Source organism: Myotis yumanensis, unplaced genomic scaffold, assembly GCF_028538775.1.
Source record: "Myotis yumanensis isolate MYYU_CA2020_CCGP unplaced genomic scaffold, mMyoYum1.0.hap1 SCAF_4, whole genome shotgun sequence".
Lineage (NCBI taxonomy): Eukaryota > Metazoa > Chordata > Mammalia > Chiroptera > Vespertilionidae > Myotis > Myotis yumanensis.
In genome coordinates this window covers 87,964,866-87,987,867 of record NW_027223755.1, presented here as the reverse complement: position 1 = coordinate 87,987,867, position 23,002 = coordinate 87,964,866, and the positions used below count along the sequence as shown (strand labels likewise).

At 35.8% G+C, this 23,002-nt stretch overlaps 1 protein-coding gene across 4 annotated transcripts in view; it reads right to left on the bottom strand.

Moving 5' to 3' along the window:
• Nucleotides 1-23,002, bottom strand: part of SMG1 (SMG1 nonsense mediated mRNA decay associated PI3K related kinase) — a 153,715-nt gene that overhangs the window by 55,317 nt on the left and 75,396 nt on the right. For all 4 annotated transcript variants that reach the window (XM_070412908.1, XM_070412909.1, XM_070412910.1 and 1 more), the window contains 19 exons: nt 20,025-20,161; nt 19,012-19,070; nt 17,813-18,026; nt 15,049-15,174; nt 14,567-14,639; nt 13,341-13,438; nt 11,225-11,398; nt 9,242-9,466; nt 7,404-7,505; nt 6,478-6,747; nt 4,867-4,997; nt 4,544-4,705; nt 3,809-3,927; nt 3,257-3,344; nt 3,066-3,167; nt 2,501-2,641; nt 1,544-1,743; nt 730-926; nt 409-570 (listed from right to left, as the gene is read on the bottom strand). In XM_070412908.1, the coding sequence (XP_070269009.1) occupies nt 409-570; nt 730-926; nt 1,544-1,743; nt 2,501-2,641; nt 3,066-3,167; nt 3,257-3,344; nt 3,809-3,927; nt 4,544-4,705; nt 4,867-4,997; nt 6,478-6,747; nt 7,404-7,505; nt 9,242-9,466; nt 11,225-11,398; nt 13,341-13,438; nt 14,567-14,639; nt 15,049-15,174; nt 17,813-18,026; nt 19,012-19,070; nt 20,025-20,161 (2,780 nt within the window). The remainder of the gene's footprint in view (nt 1-408; nt 571-729; nt 927-1,543; nt 1,744-2,500; nt 2,642-3,065; nt 3,168-3,256; nt 3,345-3,808; nt 3,928-4,543; nt 4,706-4,866; nt 4,998-6,477; nt 6,748-7,403; nt 7,506-9,241; nt 9,467-11,224; nt 11,399-13,340; nt 13,439-14,566; nt 14,640-15,048; nt 15,175-17,812; nt 18,027-19,011; nt 19,071-20,024; nt 20,162-23,002) is intronic.

Below are 23,002 nucleotides of genomic sequence, written 5' to 3'. Positions count from 1 at the left end.
ATTAGCCAATGGGAAGGGTAGCGGTCGTACGCCAATTACCATGTTTCTCTTTTATTAGTGTAGATACTTCTGCATACATTACAATTTACATATACTTTTCTATGCATTGTACTAACATCATTAAAACTTATAAAAATCATTTCTTCTATAGACAAATTTCTTAGAATTAATTATCTTTAATGTTCCAACCTTATGTATAAGTAATGCATATTTTGACATGTTCTAAGTCCAAAAATATGAATAAGTGACTTTGGAAGTTATTGCTTTTATGAAACATTAGATCAAAAACTTTAAAAATGAATAAAAGTTTTCATTTATTTTACCCATGGATTAAATAATAGCAAAGGAATTAAAACCAAGTTTTTCCATCCAACAGATTTAAAATTAACTCCAAACACACCACTTTACCTGAGATAGATTTGTCTTCATTTCTGAAAGCAAGTCAAAGCCATGTCTCACTGTCACAGCAGGCTGACCTGCCAACAATCCAACCCTCATGATGGAGAGTCGAATCCGAGTCAGCCAGTCTTGACAAGTCTGACGATTGGTATAGAAAAAAGTTCTAATGACCTTTAGAATAAAAAGAAAATAGGTTCAAATTATAGGTTCAAATGTCTCAAACACACATACAACAAATATACAAGTCTACTGTGAAGTCGGCTCTACACACCACCACCAGGTTTGACCATGAAACTGCTACAGAGCAACACTTAGCCCACTGAAACCAACCTTGGGAGGGGATGTTAGTGCATTAGCACATCCCTCATATGCATTATACATTAACTTCTCCAAATTTTCCAAATACTGCAGAAGAAGAACAAGTCTAAGCTGGTTGCTACTGTGGCCTTCATCATTGTCTGCAGTTGTCCACTGACTAACATCTTGATCAGGATTTAATGTGTGAGCCGCGAGACTTCTAATGATACCTAAAAGCAAAGACATCATTCCATATTTAAAAGAAATCTTTAAAAAGTGCAGAAGTACTTGGAGATAATTTCACAAATTCACATTTTATCAAGTTTCCTCTGTATAGCCATCATTTAAAAACAAAACTCTCAATATAAAAGAATTTTCATTTTTTGGGAAAAGTGTTTTCTCCATACAAATCCCTTAACTGTTTTTAAAAATATATTTTTATTGATTTCAGAGAGGAAGGGAGAGGGAGAGATAGAAACATCAATGATGAGAGAGAATCATTGATTGGGTGCCTCTTGTACATCCCCAACTGGGGATGGAGCCCACAACCGGGGCATGTGCCCTTGACTGGAATCGAACCCGGGACTCTTCAGTCCACAGGCCGACACTAGCCACTGAGCCAAACCAGCCAGGGCAAATCTCTTAAATTTTTAAACAAAAACAGACAACCATGTTGTTGCCAACACAATTATTCAATGAAAGCTTATTCTAACAAAATTGTCTAAAAAATAAACTTAAAAGGAAAAATATCATACTCTCATATTTTTGTTTTAACAAAGACAAATGTCTTAATATAAGGCGTGAAAGTATTTACATCACAATGTTTGCCAAAGAACTAGTCAATTACCTTCAATTGTCTGGAAGGTATCTTGAGCTCTGCCCAGTGGGGTTCTCAACTTAGAAAGGACAGTGAACTGTGCTGCTTCCCAAATAGCCCACTGCCAAAGGACGGCATCTGTCTTTAGAAGATTGCGGGGAATTGTTGATTGGTCACGCTTATCCAGTCTCTGGCAGCTATAGAACAATCTTTCTAACCAATTGTCCTTCCTGGGAAAAGTAGTTTCATATTTAACAGACAATGACAACTTCATTTTAATAATAATAAAAATTACGAGGGGAATGGAAGCAGGGAACTACAATTTTTCCTACTCCAAAAAGGCAAAAACTGCAAGTTTGAGAAGCATTATACCCCCACCTCTTATTCTGCGGAGGTCTGTTACAGCCGAAACAGGCTGGAGGTATGGTATGGATGGGTGATTAGGGTAAAAGGCTCAAAGACAACCTGGCTAGCAGGCCAAAACATTCACTCCAATAAGCATCTCCAGAATGTCTATCCCCCCAGACCCTGCTCAAAGCACTGATGACAAGTTTAGATCAGTTAACTGTCAACCACATTTCATCTCTCAATTTCAAAGGCCATTTTTCTTTATCCAGATCAGGGGTCCTCAAACTTTTTAAACAGGGGGCCAGTTCACTGTCCCTCAGACCGTTGGAGGGCAGGACTATAGTTTAAAAATGAACAAATTCCTATGCACACTGCACATATCTTATTTTGAAGTAAAAAAACAAAACAGGAACAAATACAATATTTGTATTTGCATGTGGCCCGCGGGCCGTAGTTTGAGGACCCCTGATCCAGATGCTAATTTCAAAGCAATGGTTCTTACTGAAAACTAAAATAATCCATTTTATAATATCATTTTCTATACCACTCCTGACATTTTCTCCTTAAAAGTAGGCGTAGGGCCAAGATATTCAAGTATATGTTACTTTCCCCAGTTAAAGAGTCAAAGAAATATCTCACCCTGTTCTATGAGAGTTCCCATATAAAATAAAACTAATAACATCAGAGAAATCTTGCGGGTGGAATGTATTACTCGGTGCTTTACTCATGTGACTTCTCAATGCTAAAGAAATTTCTTGAATTTCGGTGTGATTGTTATTGCTGTAGACAGAAAATAAAGTCACTGTCATGAAAAATGTTTAGTTAAAAGGTTAGTACATACTATAAATGGGCCATTTCTTTGATAACTAAATTTGGAAGTAAAAAAATAAAATTGAGGCTTCAAAACACAGAATGCTACTACAACTATTAAATTTCTGGCTCTTAAACATCCCAAATTAACTTGATCAAAACAATAAACGATCGCAGTTTAGTTTTTTTCAAGTAACTGAAATACTAAGAAACACATTTTGGCACTACATGAATTACTCTACACTAATTATCATGAGCTAATCTCTCTTCAATCACTGAGAAGGGCCATACAAAATATGACATTAATTCAATAATAGGTGACTTATCTTTTCCTAAACTATGTTAGGCAGTAAAAACATAGTGGAATGTCTTTGCCCCAACAAAACTGTTATACCTCAGGACAACATCTAAAGGAATTGACTTCAACAGCTTTCCAAATGCTTGTCGAATGCGAGTCCCACTGTGGACTAGCTGAACACGGCAAACATCAACACACCTATGAAAAAATGAAACAGATGATACAGGTGTGGCAATATTTCCAAGTTATTAGGGCTAGGGTCAAAAGATAGGATCTTTAATCCATACCTCTGTAAAAGATCATCCGGCAAAGAAGAGGACAATGCGTGGAGACTGCTGCATGCTTGCAGACAGATATTCACATCTTCGACAAGAGCTATTAAAAGTTAAAAGATAGTTATTTTCAGCTTGCCAAAAGAATTTCTATGCCAGCATATCATAATTTTCTGACATTCAACAAACAGTGAGGGCCTACTATGGAGTAGGCTCTGCCCCTGCCTAGAATTCTCACTGGCACTAACGTTTGAGAAAATGATAGTTCAATAAAATCCACTTACTAGTAAAGTGGCTAGTCTTTACCCAAATCTTTCTCTGAGGGAAATTTCAAAAGTTCATGAAACATAACATCACATAAGTTTTAAAATGTGACAACTACTTAAACACCTAAAATTACTTATTTTTGACATATTAAGAATGAAGAAAAAAAACATATTATACATCGCTCACTAAAATGGGGATTATACATTTCAGGACATGGGAGTATTAAATGACTATCTTTCTCCCATTACCAATGATCCCTTGTTAAATGTTAACAAAATTAAAATAAGCACAGAAACTTACTGTTGGCTAAAAGGCCTTTGCAAAATTTATGGAAAGATGGAAGAGAGAATAAAGGTGCATATGTTTCAGACTTCTTCATTAAAACAGCCACTTCCAAAGCCCAAGTCATTAACAGTTTCCTGAAATACAAAATATACAGTGATATTACATTACGAAAGATAAAATCAATGTTAAATATCTCCTCTTCTTACATTAGTTTTATTTTGTTTTTTTAAATATCTCAAGCAATAGGAAACGAAAGTTAAAACTTTAGAAATCCCTTTGTCAAAAATTGCATGCCTTTAAAAAATCTATATAAATATATTTATCCATAAAATATTGGGGTTTACATAATTCTTTTGAAAAAGAATAAGAAATCCCAGATTAAACAATAATCCCAAATTTTAAGGTGCTTCATAATGAAGAAGTTGCTCTACCCCAACTCAAAAATTTTCATTCCTTACTCTCAAATCATGAAGTCAAATTAATAAAAAGTGCCCTAGATGGTTTGGCTCAAGTGGATAGAGCGCCGGCCTGCGGACTGAAGGGTCCTGGGTTCGGTTCCCGGTCAGGGCACATGCCCAGATTGCAGGCTTAATCCCCTGTAGGGGGCATGCAGAAGGCAGCCCATCAATGATTCTCTGTCATCACTGATGTTTCTCTCTCTCTCTCCCCCTCTCTGAAATTCATAAAAATATATTTTTAAAAAATTAGTAAAAAGTTAGAAAGTGTTAACATAAAATATTACTTGGTTACCTTGTGTCCTGGTTAAGATTATCTTTCTTAAGCAATATTCCCAGGAGATTTAATATAATTGAGAAATGTTTCTTTGTAGCTGTAGTTACAGTACTAATCACGGCTCCATCAAACAAAGACGGGGATGACGAACTAAGACTACTAGATATAAAGTGATCGTGCCTGGAAGACAAAGTTCAGATCATCTTTCCATCTCTAAATTTTTTTTTAAACAAGCAATTCCAAAGTTAAATCAGCACATATTCTTTTAAAACTGTACTTTAAAGGGCCTATCTAGCCCTTTAAAAATTTTTTCTTCTTAAGAATATTTGTACATACAGTACCTGGTACAATGAGAATACAAAGTGTAAAGCACTGCATACTGAATGGCAGGGAAGTGAACAGCCAGGTCATCGTGCACAATCATCAGATTCTTACTCAGGAGTGCAAAGACAGTTGGAGACAGCGCCCACATCTGATGATGTACAAAAGAAAGTGTTTGACTCATCCAATACGTGTACCAAGGTAAATGTGTCTATACATATTATAAAATTAAAATGACATTTAAATTTGGAAACAATATAATACACTGAACAAGGGGTTAGCAAACACCTTTTGTGAAGATAAGAGAGTAAACATCTTAGACTCTGGGGCCATATGACACTTCTATTGCAATGTCCAACCCTTCAATTCTGCCAATGGAGTAAGAAGACATACATAGACAAAACAAATGAGTGGCTGTGTTTCAATAGAACTTTCTTTACAAAAACAGGTGTTTGGTGATAGTTGCATTCTGTGAATATACTATAATTCATTGACTTGAAATTTTAAATGGGAATTGTATGTTATGTAAATTATACTTCAATAAAGATTTTTTTTTTACAAAGAGGAAACAATTGGCCCATGGGCTGTAGTTTACTGATCCTGGCCTAAACAAAGCCCTCTGTACCCTTTACTGTAATACATTGGATTTCCTCAATTTTTCATATATTGCAAATGGCAAAATGCCCTGTCCACTGAGAAAAAATATACTGCCACCCTAAGCGTTTTACATGCTAAAATGCTCCACTCCACCTGACTGCTCTATTCCCTTCTCCTTGTTCCCAGAGAGCAGGACATAAACCTCCTCAAATCTGTATACAATGTGAATTACACAACAAATTTTTAAAGTGTAAAGAAAGGAAGAGTCTACTGCAGCCTTCCAACATAAGCCATAACTGGCAGTGAGGGAAGGAATAGCTATGGAAGGATAGAGAGGAGGCAATCTGACCTAACAATATGAACAGCATGCAAGTATAAACATCCAAATCTTGATTTTTTCCCTCCCTTCTCTTAGAAAGCATAATCTTAGTTATATGCCATTACTCTTTATTAGAAATAATGTTTTTCAATCCTGCAAGGTCCACTAGAAAAAATATATAAACTGTAGCTATAATTACAAAGAAAAAACAGGGGGTCACTTCACATTACTAAAAGGAAAGAAACTGTTATTCTTTCTCCAAAGAAATCATATATATTCCTAAAAAGTGGGGAGTCAAAAAGTGAGGCCATATGTAAGCACTGATTTTAGTAAAGAGGAGGAGAAAAGTACCAAGGGAGGAAAGGGCTGCACACAAAAGAACTATATAAATTTGAGCTGTGGAAAATGTTGTCAACTTTTCTATAAGCATGTTAAAGTAAATGGGAGAAATTCATTAAAAAAATTTTCTATGAAATATAACAAATATTTTAGAAATCTCATCAAGAAGTTGTCAAGAAAAGGAAGGAGAGAGAGCTAAACATACGGCAAGAAAATATTCCTGTTAATTTAAATTATTCAGGCACGTCCTAAATATGGCCATTTGTTCCATAGGGATTCTGTAGATGCATTGACATGACAGTAAATGAAATTCATAAATATGCAATGAGAAGAGAATTCAATGTAGATAAAAAAGTGATTACAAGTAGAGACTCACCCCAATTAGTGAATTTTTGGCATTTCCAATTGTAGTCAAAGCACTGAGGTCAAATATAACTACAAATTTTGCATTGTCTACATTGAATACATGATTCTTAAAAGCCTCGTGCTTTATTTCAGAACAGGCATCAGGAAGTTGTAGACTATGTAGCAGATTGTTTAGGGCACAAGTCATTTCTCCCAAAATTAATTTATAGGCAGTCTCCAAAACAGGAATATTCTTCAGGCTGAGCACTGCTTGATAAACAGCATGGGCTGCAGCAACAACCTGAAAAAGAGAATTCAGGAAAGTAACAATTCAATGGAAAACAAATCTTCTATAATTATATAGAAAATAAATTACTATCCACACATGGTGATGATGCAAATCAATTTAAGATTGGTAAATTTACAATACAGAACACTAAAGATCTTAATTTCAAAAAAAACCCCAACACCTTTTGGGAACCTACACACTTCAGTAGGTTTCTTTGTAATAAGTCTTTACTATATAGAAAGGAAATTCTAAATTAAAACTGGTCATATGAAATTTCTTAAAAGGACATTTTAAAAAAAACAGCCAGTGTCAAAGCACATATGCAAACAGAATTTATTAAGGTTGGTTTCACTACATCTACTTAGAAAGTCTATAGTGGTTTAGATATGGAGTCAGTTGAGAAAGTAATAATGAAGTTTTATGTATAATATACACAATAGTTCTCAACAAATTTAATAAAAACTAATGAAAATCTAAAAAAAATATCTGGCAATCATTCATCAAGGTATATAGCACTACAATCTACAAATACCAAATTAAAACAATCATTATAATCACTATATTCTAAATCAACTATTTATGAATTCATTTTTATAGCCTATAAACAAGATTAACCAAACTCTTTAATGACCTAAATTAAAAAGAGTAATTATGAATGCATTACTTACCTCTTTTTCTTTATGATAACGCAAAAACAGTAGTTTTGATGATGGTACAAACAATTTTTCTACAAATGATGATGGTAGTTTTGTATTTATCTGTTCAACAATCTAAGTGAGTAAAATAAAAAGAAACGAGCTATCAAGTCACAAAATGACACTGAGGAACCTTAAATGCATACTGTTAAATGAAAGGAGCCAATCTGAAAAGGTTATATACTATACGATTCCAACTCTGTAGAAGACAAAACCCTGGAGACAGTAAAAATGTCAGTGGTTGTTGGGGTCTTAAGAGGATGGAAGAAGAGAGGAGTAGGTGGAGCACATGGGATTTTTTAGAGCAGTGAAACTATTCTATATGATATTATATATGATATTATATATATTATATATATATGGTAAATATATGGCACTATACATTTGTCAAAACCCACAGAATGTAGAGTGAACCCTAAACTATAAAATTTAGTTAGTAAATTTTCTGTAAACCAAAAACTGCTCTGAAAAACAATCCATTTATTAAAAAAATAAAACAAAATACTATATATCTATATCTATATCTATCTATGCTATACATTTTTTAAAATATATTTTTATTGATTTCAGAGAGGAAGGGAGAGGGAGAGATAGATAGAAACATCAATGAAAGAATCACTGATTAGCTGCCTCCTGCACACCCGCTACTGGGGATTGAGCCCACAACCCGGGCATAAGCCCTGAAGGGGAATCAAACTATAGCTTCCTGATTCATAACTTAATGCTCAACCACTGAGCAACACCAGCCAGGCAATGGTATACATTAAAAAAAAATTTTTTTTTTAAATTAATTTTAAGAGAGAGAGGAAGGGTGAGAGGGAGAGAGAAACATTGATGGGCTGCCTCCTGCACGTCCCTCTACTGGGGATGGAGGCCACACCCAGGCCTGTGCCCTGACCAGGAATCGAACCAACGACCTCTTGGTTCATGGGCCAATGCTCAACCAACTGAGCCATACCAGCCAAGGCTATATCTCCTATACTTTAAATTTCAATTTAACATTAAGACTTTTTTTTTTATACTGGCAAAGGGAAGTGCAGCTGTGGTAGACGTGTTCAGCAGAATATCATCTAGAATTTTCTTTTAAAATAACCCAGTTGGGGATGGAGGGACAGCAAGGAAGAGGGGGAAGTCAAAGGCCTAGATGAAACTAGATGGGCCATGTGTTTCTAAATGACAGAAAGTAAGTAGTGTTAAGTATGTAGAAATTCATTATACTATTAATAATAAAAGGTTAAGGGGAATATTTATGGTTAACAATTAAAACTATAAGTTTCATATGGCAAACAAAACATACCAAGGTCAGCCCTAACCGGTTTGGCTCAGTGGATAGAGCGTCAGCCTGCGGACTCAAGGGTCCCAGGTTCGATTCGGTCAAGGGCATATACCTTGGTTGCGGGCACATCCCCAGTAGGGAGTGTGCAGGAGGCAGCTCATCGATGTTTCTAACTCTCTATCCCTCTTCCTTCCTCTCTGTAAAAAATCAATAAAATATATTTTTAAAAAAACAAACATACCAAGGTCTTTCAAAATAGCTATCAAGTACCTTCTCTTATACAGTATTTATCAAGATATTATAGTCTCATGTGAAGGATGATGTTTCATAAAAAAAAAAAGAAAAAGGAATATATCTACACTGATATAAGCCATCAAACACCAAAAGTAAATAGATACTAGGGGCAAAAGCAAACTAGATTATATAAATAAGACTAATGTGCTCAAAAAAGCCCCCAAACAACCATATCAATTTAAATTTTAGGGCCTGAATACACCAAAACATATTAAAAAGCAACAAAAAAGAATTCACATACCAATGTGAGTAAATTCAAGACTGAGATGATATAATCTGTGCCACAAGTCTGGCAATTCTCCAGTTGATCTAATCCATATGTAATGACCATGTCACAATGTATAGTCATGCTAGGATCCAAGCTGCCGAGCAAAACACCAACACACTCATTAGCAGCTGTCAACACAGCCTCAGAAAAAAACACTTGATTTGCAGCCGTCACACATCTCATTACTCTGTATAGAACCTGCAAATGGGGAAAACAAGCAGCTTTTTAAAAAAATTCACATGCTTCCACAGAGCAAAAAAATATTTTCTATTTAATGCAGTTTCAACTGAAAATTAACTGCCTGCCTTGTCAATAGTCTCTTAATATTCTAGTTCTCAGAGATTGAAAAATAATAAGGTTATCTTTAGTACAATACACAAAAGTGATATTGCCCAAAAAATTCTAAAGTACTATTGTGAAAGGAAATGGAATTTGCCATCCTCTATTTCCATTCTACCAGCTTCCTATGCACCCAATTATCACTAAATGGCTGAAGTTCAGAATCTTTATAATCATGAAAACACACCAGAACTTAGAACAGTAACAGTATTAACAGCATTGGAATAACCTGTCATGAGAATAACTTTTTGTAATTTAGCATCTGGGCTTTGGACAATCAATACCAATACTTAGAACTCCTAGAGACCCTCTTTTAAAACTAAACATTTAAGTCACCTTTAGCTTATGAAAGTTCATGTATTGATGGTCTCTTTTGAAAGAAAAGTATTCTCATTCATAGCATATGATACCTACATGAAGATTATGAAAATCGTGTAGTTTCCAATCAAAACCCCCACTATAGTAATCAATATTAATGTACTAAATTTCTAATAAGAATAACTTTGGGGGAAAAAATACCACATTGACACAAAGATAGCTCTAAAATATTTCTGTAATAGTCAACAACCACTACACATAAGTTTTTAAAACCTATGTATAGGTTAAAAAGGCCTAAAAGACCTTCATAAAATAATACATTTAATCTATAACTATCCTAGAATACTATTATATTCCTTTTGTTTTATATGAGTTAACATATTTCAACACTGAAGCAGTCATCAAACAACCTCTTTGAGATAGCTACGAAGAAACAAAGATTAAACCATTTTGATCAGGTTTAAACTATCAACATGCTGGTTTTAATTATCTTCAAGATCAGTCATTTCTGCTCAAATACACAAATAACTTACCAAGAATTACAAACATAATTAATGTCCTATTTTATCTAGCAATATGTTCACCAAAAGTAAATGCTCATAAAAACTAGAGTTTTGTCCAAACAGTAAAATTTTAATTGTTTAGATTAATTTTTTTTGCTGTATCACACAATTCTCCTTTCTCATTCAAGTAGAGTATAATGATGGGGTTCCTGTCTTATGTCTATTATGCTGACCCACTCACCAGACATTAATACAGTGCAGCTGATATTGGGGGCTGTAGAAGTGTGGCAATCTTATAAGTGGCCTCAGATTTCTACACATTTTAAGTCCTTATATCTTTATATCCTTTGATGTCAGCCTATCTAGTTGTTTCATCCTGTCATGCTCACAGAAAATTATTTTTTGAGGCTTTCTCTATAGTGTGCTATTTTTAGCATGTTGAAAACTAAAAGGAGACTCAATAATTTAAAAGTAAAATAATAATTATTAAAAAACAAAAAATTTTAATATATGTTCAAAACCAAGAATAAATGGGATCAATGAAGGATCTCCTAATAGAAAAGTTCATGGACATTTTAAAATTCACAGTGGCCTTTTTTTCATGGGGGGAAAGGAGGAAGTAGGAGGAGGATTAAATATAGAATTTCCAACTTTCCTGGCTATTTAAGAAAGCAGCCAAATACATACATGCTAAATAAATAAAGGGTTAATAATAGAATACCAGGTAAACAGAAACATGTATAATACAAAACAATTTTATTCTTGAATAATACTTACAACTCCTAAAGACACTTACATCTGTTACATATGCCTCAGTAATTGGAGGACCCCGAATTGGGCTGAAACGTTCCCCAATGCTCCTCACCACAGTACTAAAAACCCTGAGAAGAGCTGCCAGCTTTGGTAATGACACTGAAGGAGGAGGTATGTCTTCATCCACTGACTCCCCAGAGGCCACATGGCTGAGGTCCTAGAAGTGAATTCACAGCATTCTTATTTAAGTAAGACACTTTATAGATTTTTACAAATAAAGAAGTATGAGAAAAGGAAACATGAATCTAGTTGTAAAAGTAGATTTTACTTCTAATTAAATAAGGCAATATTAACCTCAGCAGATTAAGGAAATAACCTCTGTACCAATTCAGATAGGTATTGAGAAAAAATGAATTGTGTAGTACATATACTATATAGTTTTATGTTGGTATAAATAAAACCAAAACTATTGCCATTCCTAAATTGTTTTTTGGTAAAATCTAATTCCAGGTATTCAAAATACTCAACTAAATAATAAGTACCCCACACCAACATTATGCATGCATGCACACACACACACACACACACACACACACGAGAAAGAGAGAAGAAAAAGAAGGAGGAGGAGGAGCAGGAGCAGGAGGGGGGGAGGTGAGGAGGAGGGAGGTAAAAAGTATAAGATCTGGTTTCCAGATTTATAATCTAGTTGCAGAAATAAGATATATTCAAAAGGAAAAGATTAGTAAAAAATGGGATACTAGAACCAATATATCACTACTGATAATTAAACAATCACATAATGAAAGAGAACTAGATTTTATGGATATCAAAGGGATGAATCTCTACAAACTAGAATAAGTGGCTTCAGAGAGGCAGATCAGCTTGAAAGGTGGGAGAGGAACAAAGACTTTCGATGTATGGGGGGCAAGGAAACATGTGGAAACAAAATATTCCCTCGCTGTTCTCTGAAAGGGGGCAAGTAGACTTGTGCCATTAAAAGTAGTGAATTCTTGCCTGCCCAGCATGGCTCAGTGGTTGAGTTGTCAACGTATGAACCAGGAGGTCTCGGTTTGATTCCTGGTCAGGGCATATGCCTGGGGTTGCGGACTTGATCCCCCAGTGTAGGGCTTGCAGGAGGCAGCCAGTCAATGATTCTCTCTCATCATTGATGTTTCTATCTCTCGCTCCCTCCCTCTTCCTTTCTGAAATCAATTAAAAAATATTTTTTAAAAATGCAGTGAATTCTTATTGGCTAGAAGTAGCCAAGGTATAACAAAAATATGAAGCTAAATCTTAACGGAAGCTTGAACACCAAACAAGAATTATTGTAGATCTGAGTAGGGAAGAAACCCAGAAAGATTCAGTCAGATAACAGTAGGTTTAAGCCATAACAGTAGGGCCAGGAAAGCCAAGAACCAGTAACAGAGACTTCAGCAGCACCCTTAAAACTGCTACAAGCACTTGTACAGCTGCAAAAGTTGGTGGAAGAAACCAAGTCATGTCCTCCAAAGTATAATCTGTGCTCTCCAATCATGTAAGAGGAAAGTCTTCAGGGGCTTTTATACTTTTAACAACTCACCTCACTTTTTTTTTTTAATCCTCACCAGAGGATATGTTTTTACTGATTTTAGAGAAGAGAGAAAGATCAATCGGTTTCTCATACATACCCCCACCAGGGAAGAACCCGCAACCTGAGTACTTGCTCAACTGGGAATCAAACCAGTGACCCTTCAGTGCACAGGACAACGCTCTAATCAAATGAGCCACACCAGCCAGGCCTCCCCTCACTTTTTAAGTCTCTTTTAGTTAACAAAAAATAAGAGTGAACTACAGAAAATGTCTTCAGAAAGCTACCAGCTACCAAGACGATTTCAAGCTTTGCAAAATCAGGCCTGCAATTTTTCTTTCAGTCTTTTCAGTAATTCTGCTGGTAACTTAAAAACTCATCTAAGAAAAATAATACATTGGCAATGGTCCTATAATTCCTGTTCAAATGTCAGGTGGTCTGACTTATTTTAAAATAAATATAGCACTTTAAGATTTTTTTGTTTTGGTAGCAATTTATTTTTTTCCTTTTTTTGAATTTACTGGGGTGACACTGGTTAATGTTTTGGTTTTTTTTAACTGAAATTTTAGGAAATAACTTTGTCTATACTCACCTCAGCATATGCCTCCATATCCTCTAGAAACTGACCAAGAAGAGTAGTAGAAAAAGCAAGATCAGCTACCCAAAATGGCTCCAGACTCTGCAACCACCCTAGGAATCATATAAGAAAGTTTAAAAAAAATATCCAAATAAAAAATATATTTGAGCCTTATTTTCTGGTTTTCAACTTGCCAACTCTTAAAACACGACCTGTATCACAAAACCAGGACTACTAACTATTAAGCATGCTAACCATGATTAACCAACATCTTTTAAATACTGCAAAAATAAATGTTCTCCAGAATATGTATCTCACATCCTTATTTTTCAGCAGATTTAATAACCATATTGTCACTATACACATGGCTTAGACCAGTGATGGCGAACCTTTTGAGCTCGGCGTGTCAGCATTTTGAAAAACCCTAACTTAACTCTGGTGCCATGTCACATATAGAATTTTTTTTTATATTTGCAACCATAGTAAAACAAAGACTTATATTTTTGATATTCATTTTATATATTTAAATGCCATTTAACAAAGAAAAATCAACCAAAAAAATGAGCTCGCGTGTCACCTCTGACATGCATGTCATAGGTTCGCCATCACTGGCTTAGACGAAAATGCCACAACCTACCAACAACCAGCCTGGTTATTTATCCTAGGGCCACAGCTAGCCACCAAAGGTATGCACTGATTTCCCCAGAATAAATGACACAGAACCAGATTCACCTGCATACCTTATTTTCAGAATTTTACTGCACCAAATAAGAGAAACTATAGCATTTAGAACGGGCTGAAGTGCCCAAGTGAGTCTTGCTAGTCATTCACTTAAACTCAAAAAATTTTTTTCTTTATCATTTATGACAATTTTCTAAATTAATCCATGTTTGTGTGTGTGTTTTAATTTAAAAAACAACAACACAAGTCACAAATATCTAGGACCTTCCGTTCTATATTTCAGGATATGACCACTATTATATCCCCTCCTACCAGCACATGCCACAAAGGATTTAGTTAAGTCCTTTCAATTTCTTACTGGAGCATTATAATCACTACTTGGACTCTCCCTATCTACTACAAAGTACACAAATTTCTTTTGAAAAGCTAAATTTACCTAACAAGTAATGTTCATTTATAATAGCCAAACTGTATCTGTGAAACAATTAATAGCTGGTCTTTGAGGGATCAGTGCTCCTTCCCACAATAGTTACATAATTGGTATATGCTGCACCACTTACCAGACACCTGCTGTGTGAGCGAAGGTTTCTGAGTATGATCTATATGCCATCCAACTAATATATCAACCGTATCCTGGATGGAAACAGAGAAGGGCACCAAGCAATTTAAATTTAAGGTCTTACTACTATTCCACCTGTGGATGATTTCAGAGTAAGTGGCCCTAGAAAGGACATCTACTGTCTACCTACTTGACATTTAAAGTGAAAAAGAGAGAGGGCAGCCAGAAGAAAATGGAACTTTGTTTATGACACTGATAAAATGATATATTTTTCTTTAAATATCTTAGGGCATGCGTGTCAGAAAATAGGTAGTATTTTTTATAAAAACATTAATGCTGCACCATTCAATCCTGGATCCTTGAACATCACTTAATTATACTCAAAGGAGCAGAAACTTTGTTTTCTACTTGAGTTCCCAGGTCCTTATACATGCAATCAATCTCTCACTCCATCATCAGAAAAGAGGGGATTGGAATACTCACCCTAAAGTTAGTGCTGAAAATATGAGGGTAGCATCGAGCTACCAAAAGAATGCACTTAACACATTTGCAAAGTAATTCTGGTGTATCCACATTTTCAAGAATGGACTGCAGGCTGGTCATTACAAGCTAAGAAAAAAAAAAATTGCAAACCATGAACATTCAACAAAACAGGAAGAAAACAAGCAAATTAGGTTCATTATTTAATAGTGACTGTATCCAAATCTGACTATAATACCAAAGAAAATAAATTCTATAGTTTTAGCTCAAAAAAAGTTGAAAACATTTCATTCCACTAAGGTATTAGGCTGGAAACAAATACTGTTTTCTCCTCTTTGATGTCCGTTAAAATTATTTCTAAGTAACGTCTATTTACATTATTCCTAAGTGCTCTCTCTTTTTTTTTTTAAATATATTTTATTGATTTTTTACAGAGAGGAAGGGAGAGAGATAGAGAGTTAGAAACATCGATGAGAGAGAAACATCGATCAGCTGCCTCCTGCACATCTCTTACTGGGGATGTGCCGCAACCAAGTACATGCCCTTGACCGGAATCGAACCTGGGACCTTTCAGTCCGCAGGCGACGCTCTATCCACTGAGCCAAACCAGTTTCGGCCTAAGTGCTCTCTTTAATGCATTGATGTGATTACATTTCAAATACAGAAACTAATATGTGCTTAGGAACATTTAAAAAATACCACAGTTACTTTCTAATTAAAAAAATAGAGCAGTTTATGCTTGAAAATATTAATACATGCTTCAAACTGGAATGACTTAGAGATTAACATGACCCCAATTCATGAGTGACTTACAGGCTCATATTATCACTACATATTTCTTTTAAATAAATAGATGGCATACCACTCACATAATATTTTGCAGCCATTTAAAGCCACTTTTTTCCCCAAAAAATGAAAGCTTGTGTTTACAAAAGAATGTTATAAATATAGAAATGCTAGAATTAGAAAACAAACATTATGCAACAGCCAACGTTATATAATCTATAGACAGAACATGAATGGATGCTAAAAATCATTGAAATATTACCAAAAAACAGGATACCCAGAAGGTCTCAAAACATCATGCCCAGATTAATCACTAAATACAAAGGGAGAAAAATAAACCTTCACAATGGAAAGACCGAGTAGTCTTCATCTCAACCAGGTAATCAAACTCTTCATCTCAGGGAATAAGACAACCTGAAGTTATATGCCTACTGATGTGATGCAATAGTAAGTATAAACTTTCTATAAAGTATTGGTGACCAAAATGTCTAAACTAAATCTAATCAGAAAGAAATAATCAGACAAGCCCAGAAAGTAGATCATTCTACAAAATAAGGGGGACAAAAAGGTACAAAGAACTGTTCTGAGAAAAATTAAAGAGGCACAAACCAAACACAATGCATGAATCTTGATGAGATTCTGGTTGGGTAAGACAAAAGATATAAAAGACATCTCAGAGGTAACTGTAGAAATCTGAATATAGGTTGTATTATGTAATAAAATTAATTATAGTTTTGTTATATAAGAGAATAGCCTTATTCTTAGGAGATACATGTAAAAGCATTATGGGGTAAATTGTCATAATATGTGTAATTTGTTTTCCAATGATTCAGCAAAAAAGTATATGTGTATGTATAAAAATAAAATAACTGTAGCAAAATGTTAATAAGTGACAAATCTAAGTAAAGGATGTACAGCAGGGGTCCTCAAACTACGTCCCGCCGAAAACATTTATCCAGCCCGCCGAAAACATTTATCCGGCCCGCCGGGTGTTTTTGCAGCCGCTGCCTGTCCTGCTTAGCAGCCGACTCGTCCTGGGCCAGCAGTGCGCATGTGTGGAATGTCTAAGGGACAGTGAACTGGCCTCCTGTTTAAAAAGTTTGAGGACCTCTGATGTATAGTGTTCACTATACTGAAGTTTCCTGTGGACTTTAAAAGTTTCAAAATAAATATTTAGGGGAAAGTTCATAATATAAAAACTATATACGATAGCCTGGCCAGTGTGGCTCAATGGTTGAACATGGACCTATGAACCAGGAGGTTACAGTTAGATTCCCAGTCAGGGCACATGCCAGGTTGCAGGCTTGATCCCCATTGGGGGTTGTGCAGGAGGCAGCAGATCCATGATTCTCTCTCATCACTGATGTTTCTATCTCTCTCTCCATTTCTCTATCTCTCTGAAATCAATTAAAACAAATAGGATAAGCTCTTTTGGTGTTATGCTGTTTAGTTACAGATAATTTTCGAATCTTTTCAAAATTTTTTTTCATGACCTCTATAATCAAGAAAAAAAAAATGCATCCTTTAAAAAGGCAGAATAAAGTAGGACTGATATTAATTTATACACAATTATTTTACATCACTTGGAATAAGAATATTTGACATATTATCAAACCTAAAAAAGCCTAGTATGACTTGTGATGTTCAGTTTTTGTCTCCCTCAAAAAAATGTGAAGCCCCTCCTATTCCATGAAGTTCCTATTTTAAAACCTGCAAATAATTCTAGTACTAAACAAATTCAAAGGAAAGCTTCTAAAAAGCAGAGAGGTGGGGGGTGGGAAACCTAACTTATTTTAAGGCTATCTTTAATGTGTGTCCTTTACTCAAATTCAAAAAGAGGAATTTTACTTATATCGCATTTACTATCAGTAGATAGCTCTATTCTAAATTTCCTTTTTTCAAGCTCCTCTTCGCAGGACATATATTAAAGACAATTTTCATTCCAAGCACATCATCAAACACCCCCTCCCCCCAATCTTACCTGCATTACAGATGAAAAGGCTTTCTTTTCTCCTACAGTCTCTAGTGCTTTGTAGGTGGCACATAAGTAGAGGAGTTTAACTTCATCTTTTGCAGATGAGCTAAATTTGCTAAAAATCCATTTGAAGATCTTCTCAGCCTCATAGCTCAGAGAAGCACAAAGAAGGCCAAGACAGCAAGCGCCTTCTTGTCTCAATTCCTGAAGCAATTTGCTACTGTGTTTATTTTAATGCAAACAAAACAAAATACACAAAAAGCTTAAGCTTTCAAGGATAAGAATGACAATATCTTACAAAAGAATGTCTTAAATGATTTTTTTAAAAATTCTATTCAAACTACATAAAAGGTTGAGATTTTATTCACCTTAAATATTCTCTATTCTTTCTATCCTGCAGTACCCAAAAGCACCTTAATTAGACACTGGGCTTTCTTTTACAGATTCAATTACTTACAAACAGTAAGGAAAAAACAAAAAACACTAAAATTCATGCTTTCAATTCCATCTCAAGCTTCACTAAATGATTCACAGAAAAAAGCAGCAACAAATGATTAGATAAAACACACTATAAATATATGCTATATAATGTTCACTATGTAAGGGCTATAAAAATAGGAAATTCCTAAGTTAAATATAATAAACTTAAAAGAATAACAACACTCATTTAAGTATAATAGGTAACTATGTAAAATAAAACAGTAAGCTTCATGACCTGCTGAGATAAATTGTGGGTGCTTTCCAACACTGCAATTCTTTGGAAGCCACCATACAAATAAATGATTGCATACCTTTGGAGAACCCCAGTAGCCTCATAGACTAGGTTTGAGCTGCCCAAAAAAGGAAGATCCATTTCACCTTTACTCTCTAAGCAATTTCAAAATTCTCTAGTTTACAAACGGTAATTGCATTCATTCATTCATTCATTCATGCCTGCATTAAGAATTTATGTCACTCTATATGTCAATCCTCAATTATTCAGTTATGTTAACAAATTTTTAAAAAATTATATTCCCTTTCAAGGATTCCATTTGTAGTCAATGGTTATTAACATATAAATACTTTAACACAGATAAAGATGACAAGAGAATCCAGTGAAACATTAAATAGATGTTCATAAATGAAACCAATGGGTTTATCTTGTTTATTTTTTAATAATTTCAAAAAATATACCTTACATTTTAAATTTAACCATTGTTACTTACCTTTCATTAAGCACATCATGTACAGCAGTCAAGATATTATCCAATTGTTTAACCAGTACCTTAAAAAAAAACAAACATTTATAAAAACTTCAAATTCCTGTACTTTTAAGAATAACACTGTGTACTTTTTCTTGCGTACCCTTCCAAATTATAATTGGACAACAGCTCACAGTCCCCAATTAGCATATTTCAGGAATAAGTTTTTTTTCAGACTATGAAAAAAATTCACCCATATAAAACAGAGCCATGATCATCAATGGGGGTAAAAAACTCAAAAGGCTTGTTTAATTTACTCTGAAATGCATTTTTTAAAAATAAATTGATGGGGAGAGATGAGTATATAATAAAGCAATATGGTAAAATGTTAATGACAGAATTTAGATGATGGGCACATGATGTTTACTGTAAAATTCTTTGAATTTTCTGTATATTTATAATTTTTCATAATAAAATTTAATAAAATTTGGGGGTTGGGGGAGAAGCTTGCTTTGAATCAAATATTATTTGATTGACCATACAACTTCTCATTAATTTTTCTCTTCATATCAAATTCTTAGTTTAATATTAGGAGAATTACTTGGGGTAGAGAGAAATATGTAACTGCTCCTACATTTTGTCCTTGAAAGAATTTTTCCATTTATTTGGTCCTGATCACCAGACCAAACTTACCCATGAACAAAATATGTAACCCCTACCCCAATTTCACATATGAAAAACAACAGATATTCTGTTCTGAAACACAGAAAAAAAAATTCGAGGACAACATAATACATGTGTTAAAAGCACTTTATTGCAGAACCAATGTGGATCCAACAATGGTAGATAAATTACAGAATAGGGGCATTAAATTCTAGATCATCATAATACAGGCCAAATTTATCTGGAATAAGAAATCCCTGTTACTGCACCTTAGAAGCAAACCTTTTCCCTTCCTAAACCACTCTGGATAGCATTTACCTAGTTTATTATGGAAACACAAAAATTATCAACATTTCCAAGCACGCTATACTTACCAGTTTATTTTCTGGTTGCTGAATAAATTCCTTCAATTGCTTTACAGTAGTCAGTCTTCGGTCTCTGTCGTCTTCCCGGGTGATCCTCCGAAGAAGATTCGACAGTCGAGACTCATCAGAGTAAGACATCGATCGCTCTGTGAATATAAACATTTTGTTACCCATTGAGTATAAATAAGCGTAGAATTATATCCCAAATATTTTAAAGTACATCAAAAATTATAGTCCGCTGGACAATGAAAGCAGGTCCCATCACACTTTTGTTCATCACTATATAAACCAAGCCCCAGCAGACAGCTGTGAACATGACAGACCCTCAGAAGAGAAAAACCTCATTCTAGAGCAGTGGTTCTCAACCTTCTGCCCCTTTAAATACAGTTCCTCATGTTGTGACCCAACCATAAAATTATTTTCGTTGCTACTCCATAACTGTAATGTTGCTACTGTTACGAAAGGTAATGTAAATATCTGATATGCAGGATGGTCTTAGGCGACCCATGTGAAAGGGTCCTTTGAGCACCAAAGGGGTCGCGACCCACAGGTTGAGAACCACTGTTCTAGAGGATTAGCTGAGAATTCTGTTAAAATAAGATTAGAAGACTGGGTAAGACTTTAAAGATTTTAAAAAAGGGTTAGAAATTGTTTTCTTCAGATCTGCTCCAAACTGATTTCAACTTCCAAGTAAAGAGCATGGGTATGGTAAAAGACTTCAATAGGTTAGGGGTAAATTCTCAACCAGGGAGAATACAGGCTATATGCTTCTATTTCTCACCTAGGTATCCCACTGGGAGGCTCAGAGCCTCTTGTTCACATTATGATCATTTTCCAAGCACAAAGTTTTGATGAACTGAAATCATGTTTCACTACTACCTACTATGTGCAAGGTATGCTGCCAGTCAGAAAGTGGCAAATCAGAAACTTTCTTCCCTTTACTTTTTAATGACAAGAACAAGTGGGAACGCTCAAATAATGTTTGACAATAATAAAGATGCATTTAGATACTGAAATTTTCTTTTGAAGTTTCAGCTATGCTATCTAATCTAATAATAGACAAACATGGTAATTGACCATACCTCCGCTATGCTTCCCACTGGCAAATCAGCAGGATATGCAAATTAACCCAACCAAGATGGCGGCCGGCAGCCACACAGCTGTAGCGAGCAGGAGGCTTGCTTGCTCCAGTGATGGAGGAAGCCAAGCTTCCTCCCTGCTATGGCCGGGCTCTGAGCTCCATTCTAAGCAACAAAGTTGCAATTATAGAAGCTAAACAAACCCCAGATGCCTGCTTTCAGCAGGCCCTGGCCTCAGAGCTGGAGCAGCAACAAAGTTTCAATTATAGAAGGTAAATAAATCCCAGAATAAAAAGAAAAAAAGAAGAGGCTGGGAGCTTCCGTCGATGGCTTGGCCAGCCTGAAAACAGCCCTCAGCCCCTCATCCAGACTGGCCAGGCACCCCAGTGGGGACCCCCACCCTGAAGGAGGTGTGACCAGCTGCAAACAGTCATCAGCCCCTCACCCAGGCTGGCCAGGCACCCAAGCAGGACCCCCACCCTGATCCAGGACACCCTTCAGGGCAAACCAGCCAGCCCCCACCCATGCACCAGGCCTCTATCCTATATAGTAAAAGGATAATATGCAAACTGACCCTAACAGCAGAAAGACTGGGAATGACTGGTCACTATGACACACAATGACCACCAGGGGGCAGACGCTCAATGCAGGAGCTGCCCCCTGGTGGTCAGTGTGCTCCCACATGGAGGAGCTCTGCTCAGCCACAAGCCAGGCTGATGGCTGCCAGTACAGCGGTGGTGGTGGGAGCCTCTCCTGCCTCCTCAGCAGCGCTAAGGATGTCTGACTGCAGCTTAGGTCTGCTCCCCGCTGGCAAGTGGACATCCCCCAAGGGCTGCCGGGCTGCCAGAGGGATGTCTGATTGCCAGCTTAGGCCCAATCCCCCCGAGGACCAGGCCTAAGCCAGCAGGTGGTCATCCCCAGAGGGGTCCCAGACTGTGAGAGGGCACAGGCCAGGCTGAGGGACAGGCCCCCCCCCAGTGCACAAATTTTTGTGCACTGGGCCTCTAGCCATATCAAAGGGTCTGACAGTTTCAGTTCAAAGGCACAAAAGAAAAACTACAATAAAAGAAATTACAACATATGAGACAAGAAGTAAGAATTTCTGAAATCCCTAGCCCATTGAATATTTCAGTAAGGACGAATACAGAATATGTCATTAGGATACCAGACTGGAAACCTAGGCTCTATTTACAATTCTGCCAATTGCATAACTCGGAGCCTGTGAGGAGAAAGAATTAGACTAACTTAGTGTTAGAGTCGCTTTCCAATTTCTATCATACGTAAGTCTAAGACTTCAAACACTATTTAGAAACAGTACAACCTCTGATTTAGCATTCTACTTCTGGAAACTTATCCAAAAATAATCATTTTTCAAAAGCTATATGCACAAAGATGTGCACCAAGATCCACATAACACATACATACACACCCCGCAATGGAACTAGTCATAAACTAAATGTCCAAAGAGTAACTCTTTCCAACAAAGTGTATAAATCAGAAATCTTGATTTCACACTCAGTTTTACCAATACAATAAATTTCTCTTGTAGGAAAAAAGTTTTTACCTCTAATCCCCTGAATTTTCAGGGTACTTTATCTATATACACTGAGGCTCGTGTTATAAGGCAGAAAGAGGCATGATTGCATTTAACTTCAGAAAGGGTCCACTCCAAGTATACTCATATCCCCCATAGGCATTAGGGTTCATAGACTTGCAGCAATAAGAGCCCACTGTACACATTCAATAGCCACAATAATCAGGAAAACTCTTTCTTTAAAATCTTACCCAGTCTTCCAATCTTATTTTAACAGAATTCTCTTCTAAAAAGTATTAAAACCTTTCTGGTAGGAATTTACTCGTAAACAATTCACAGGAAAAGGAATGCAAAATATTATTGTGTGCACAGGT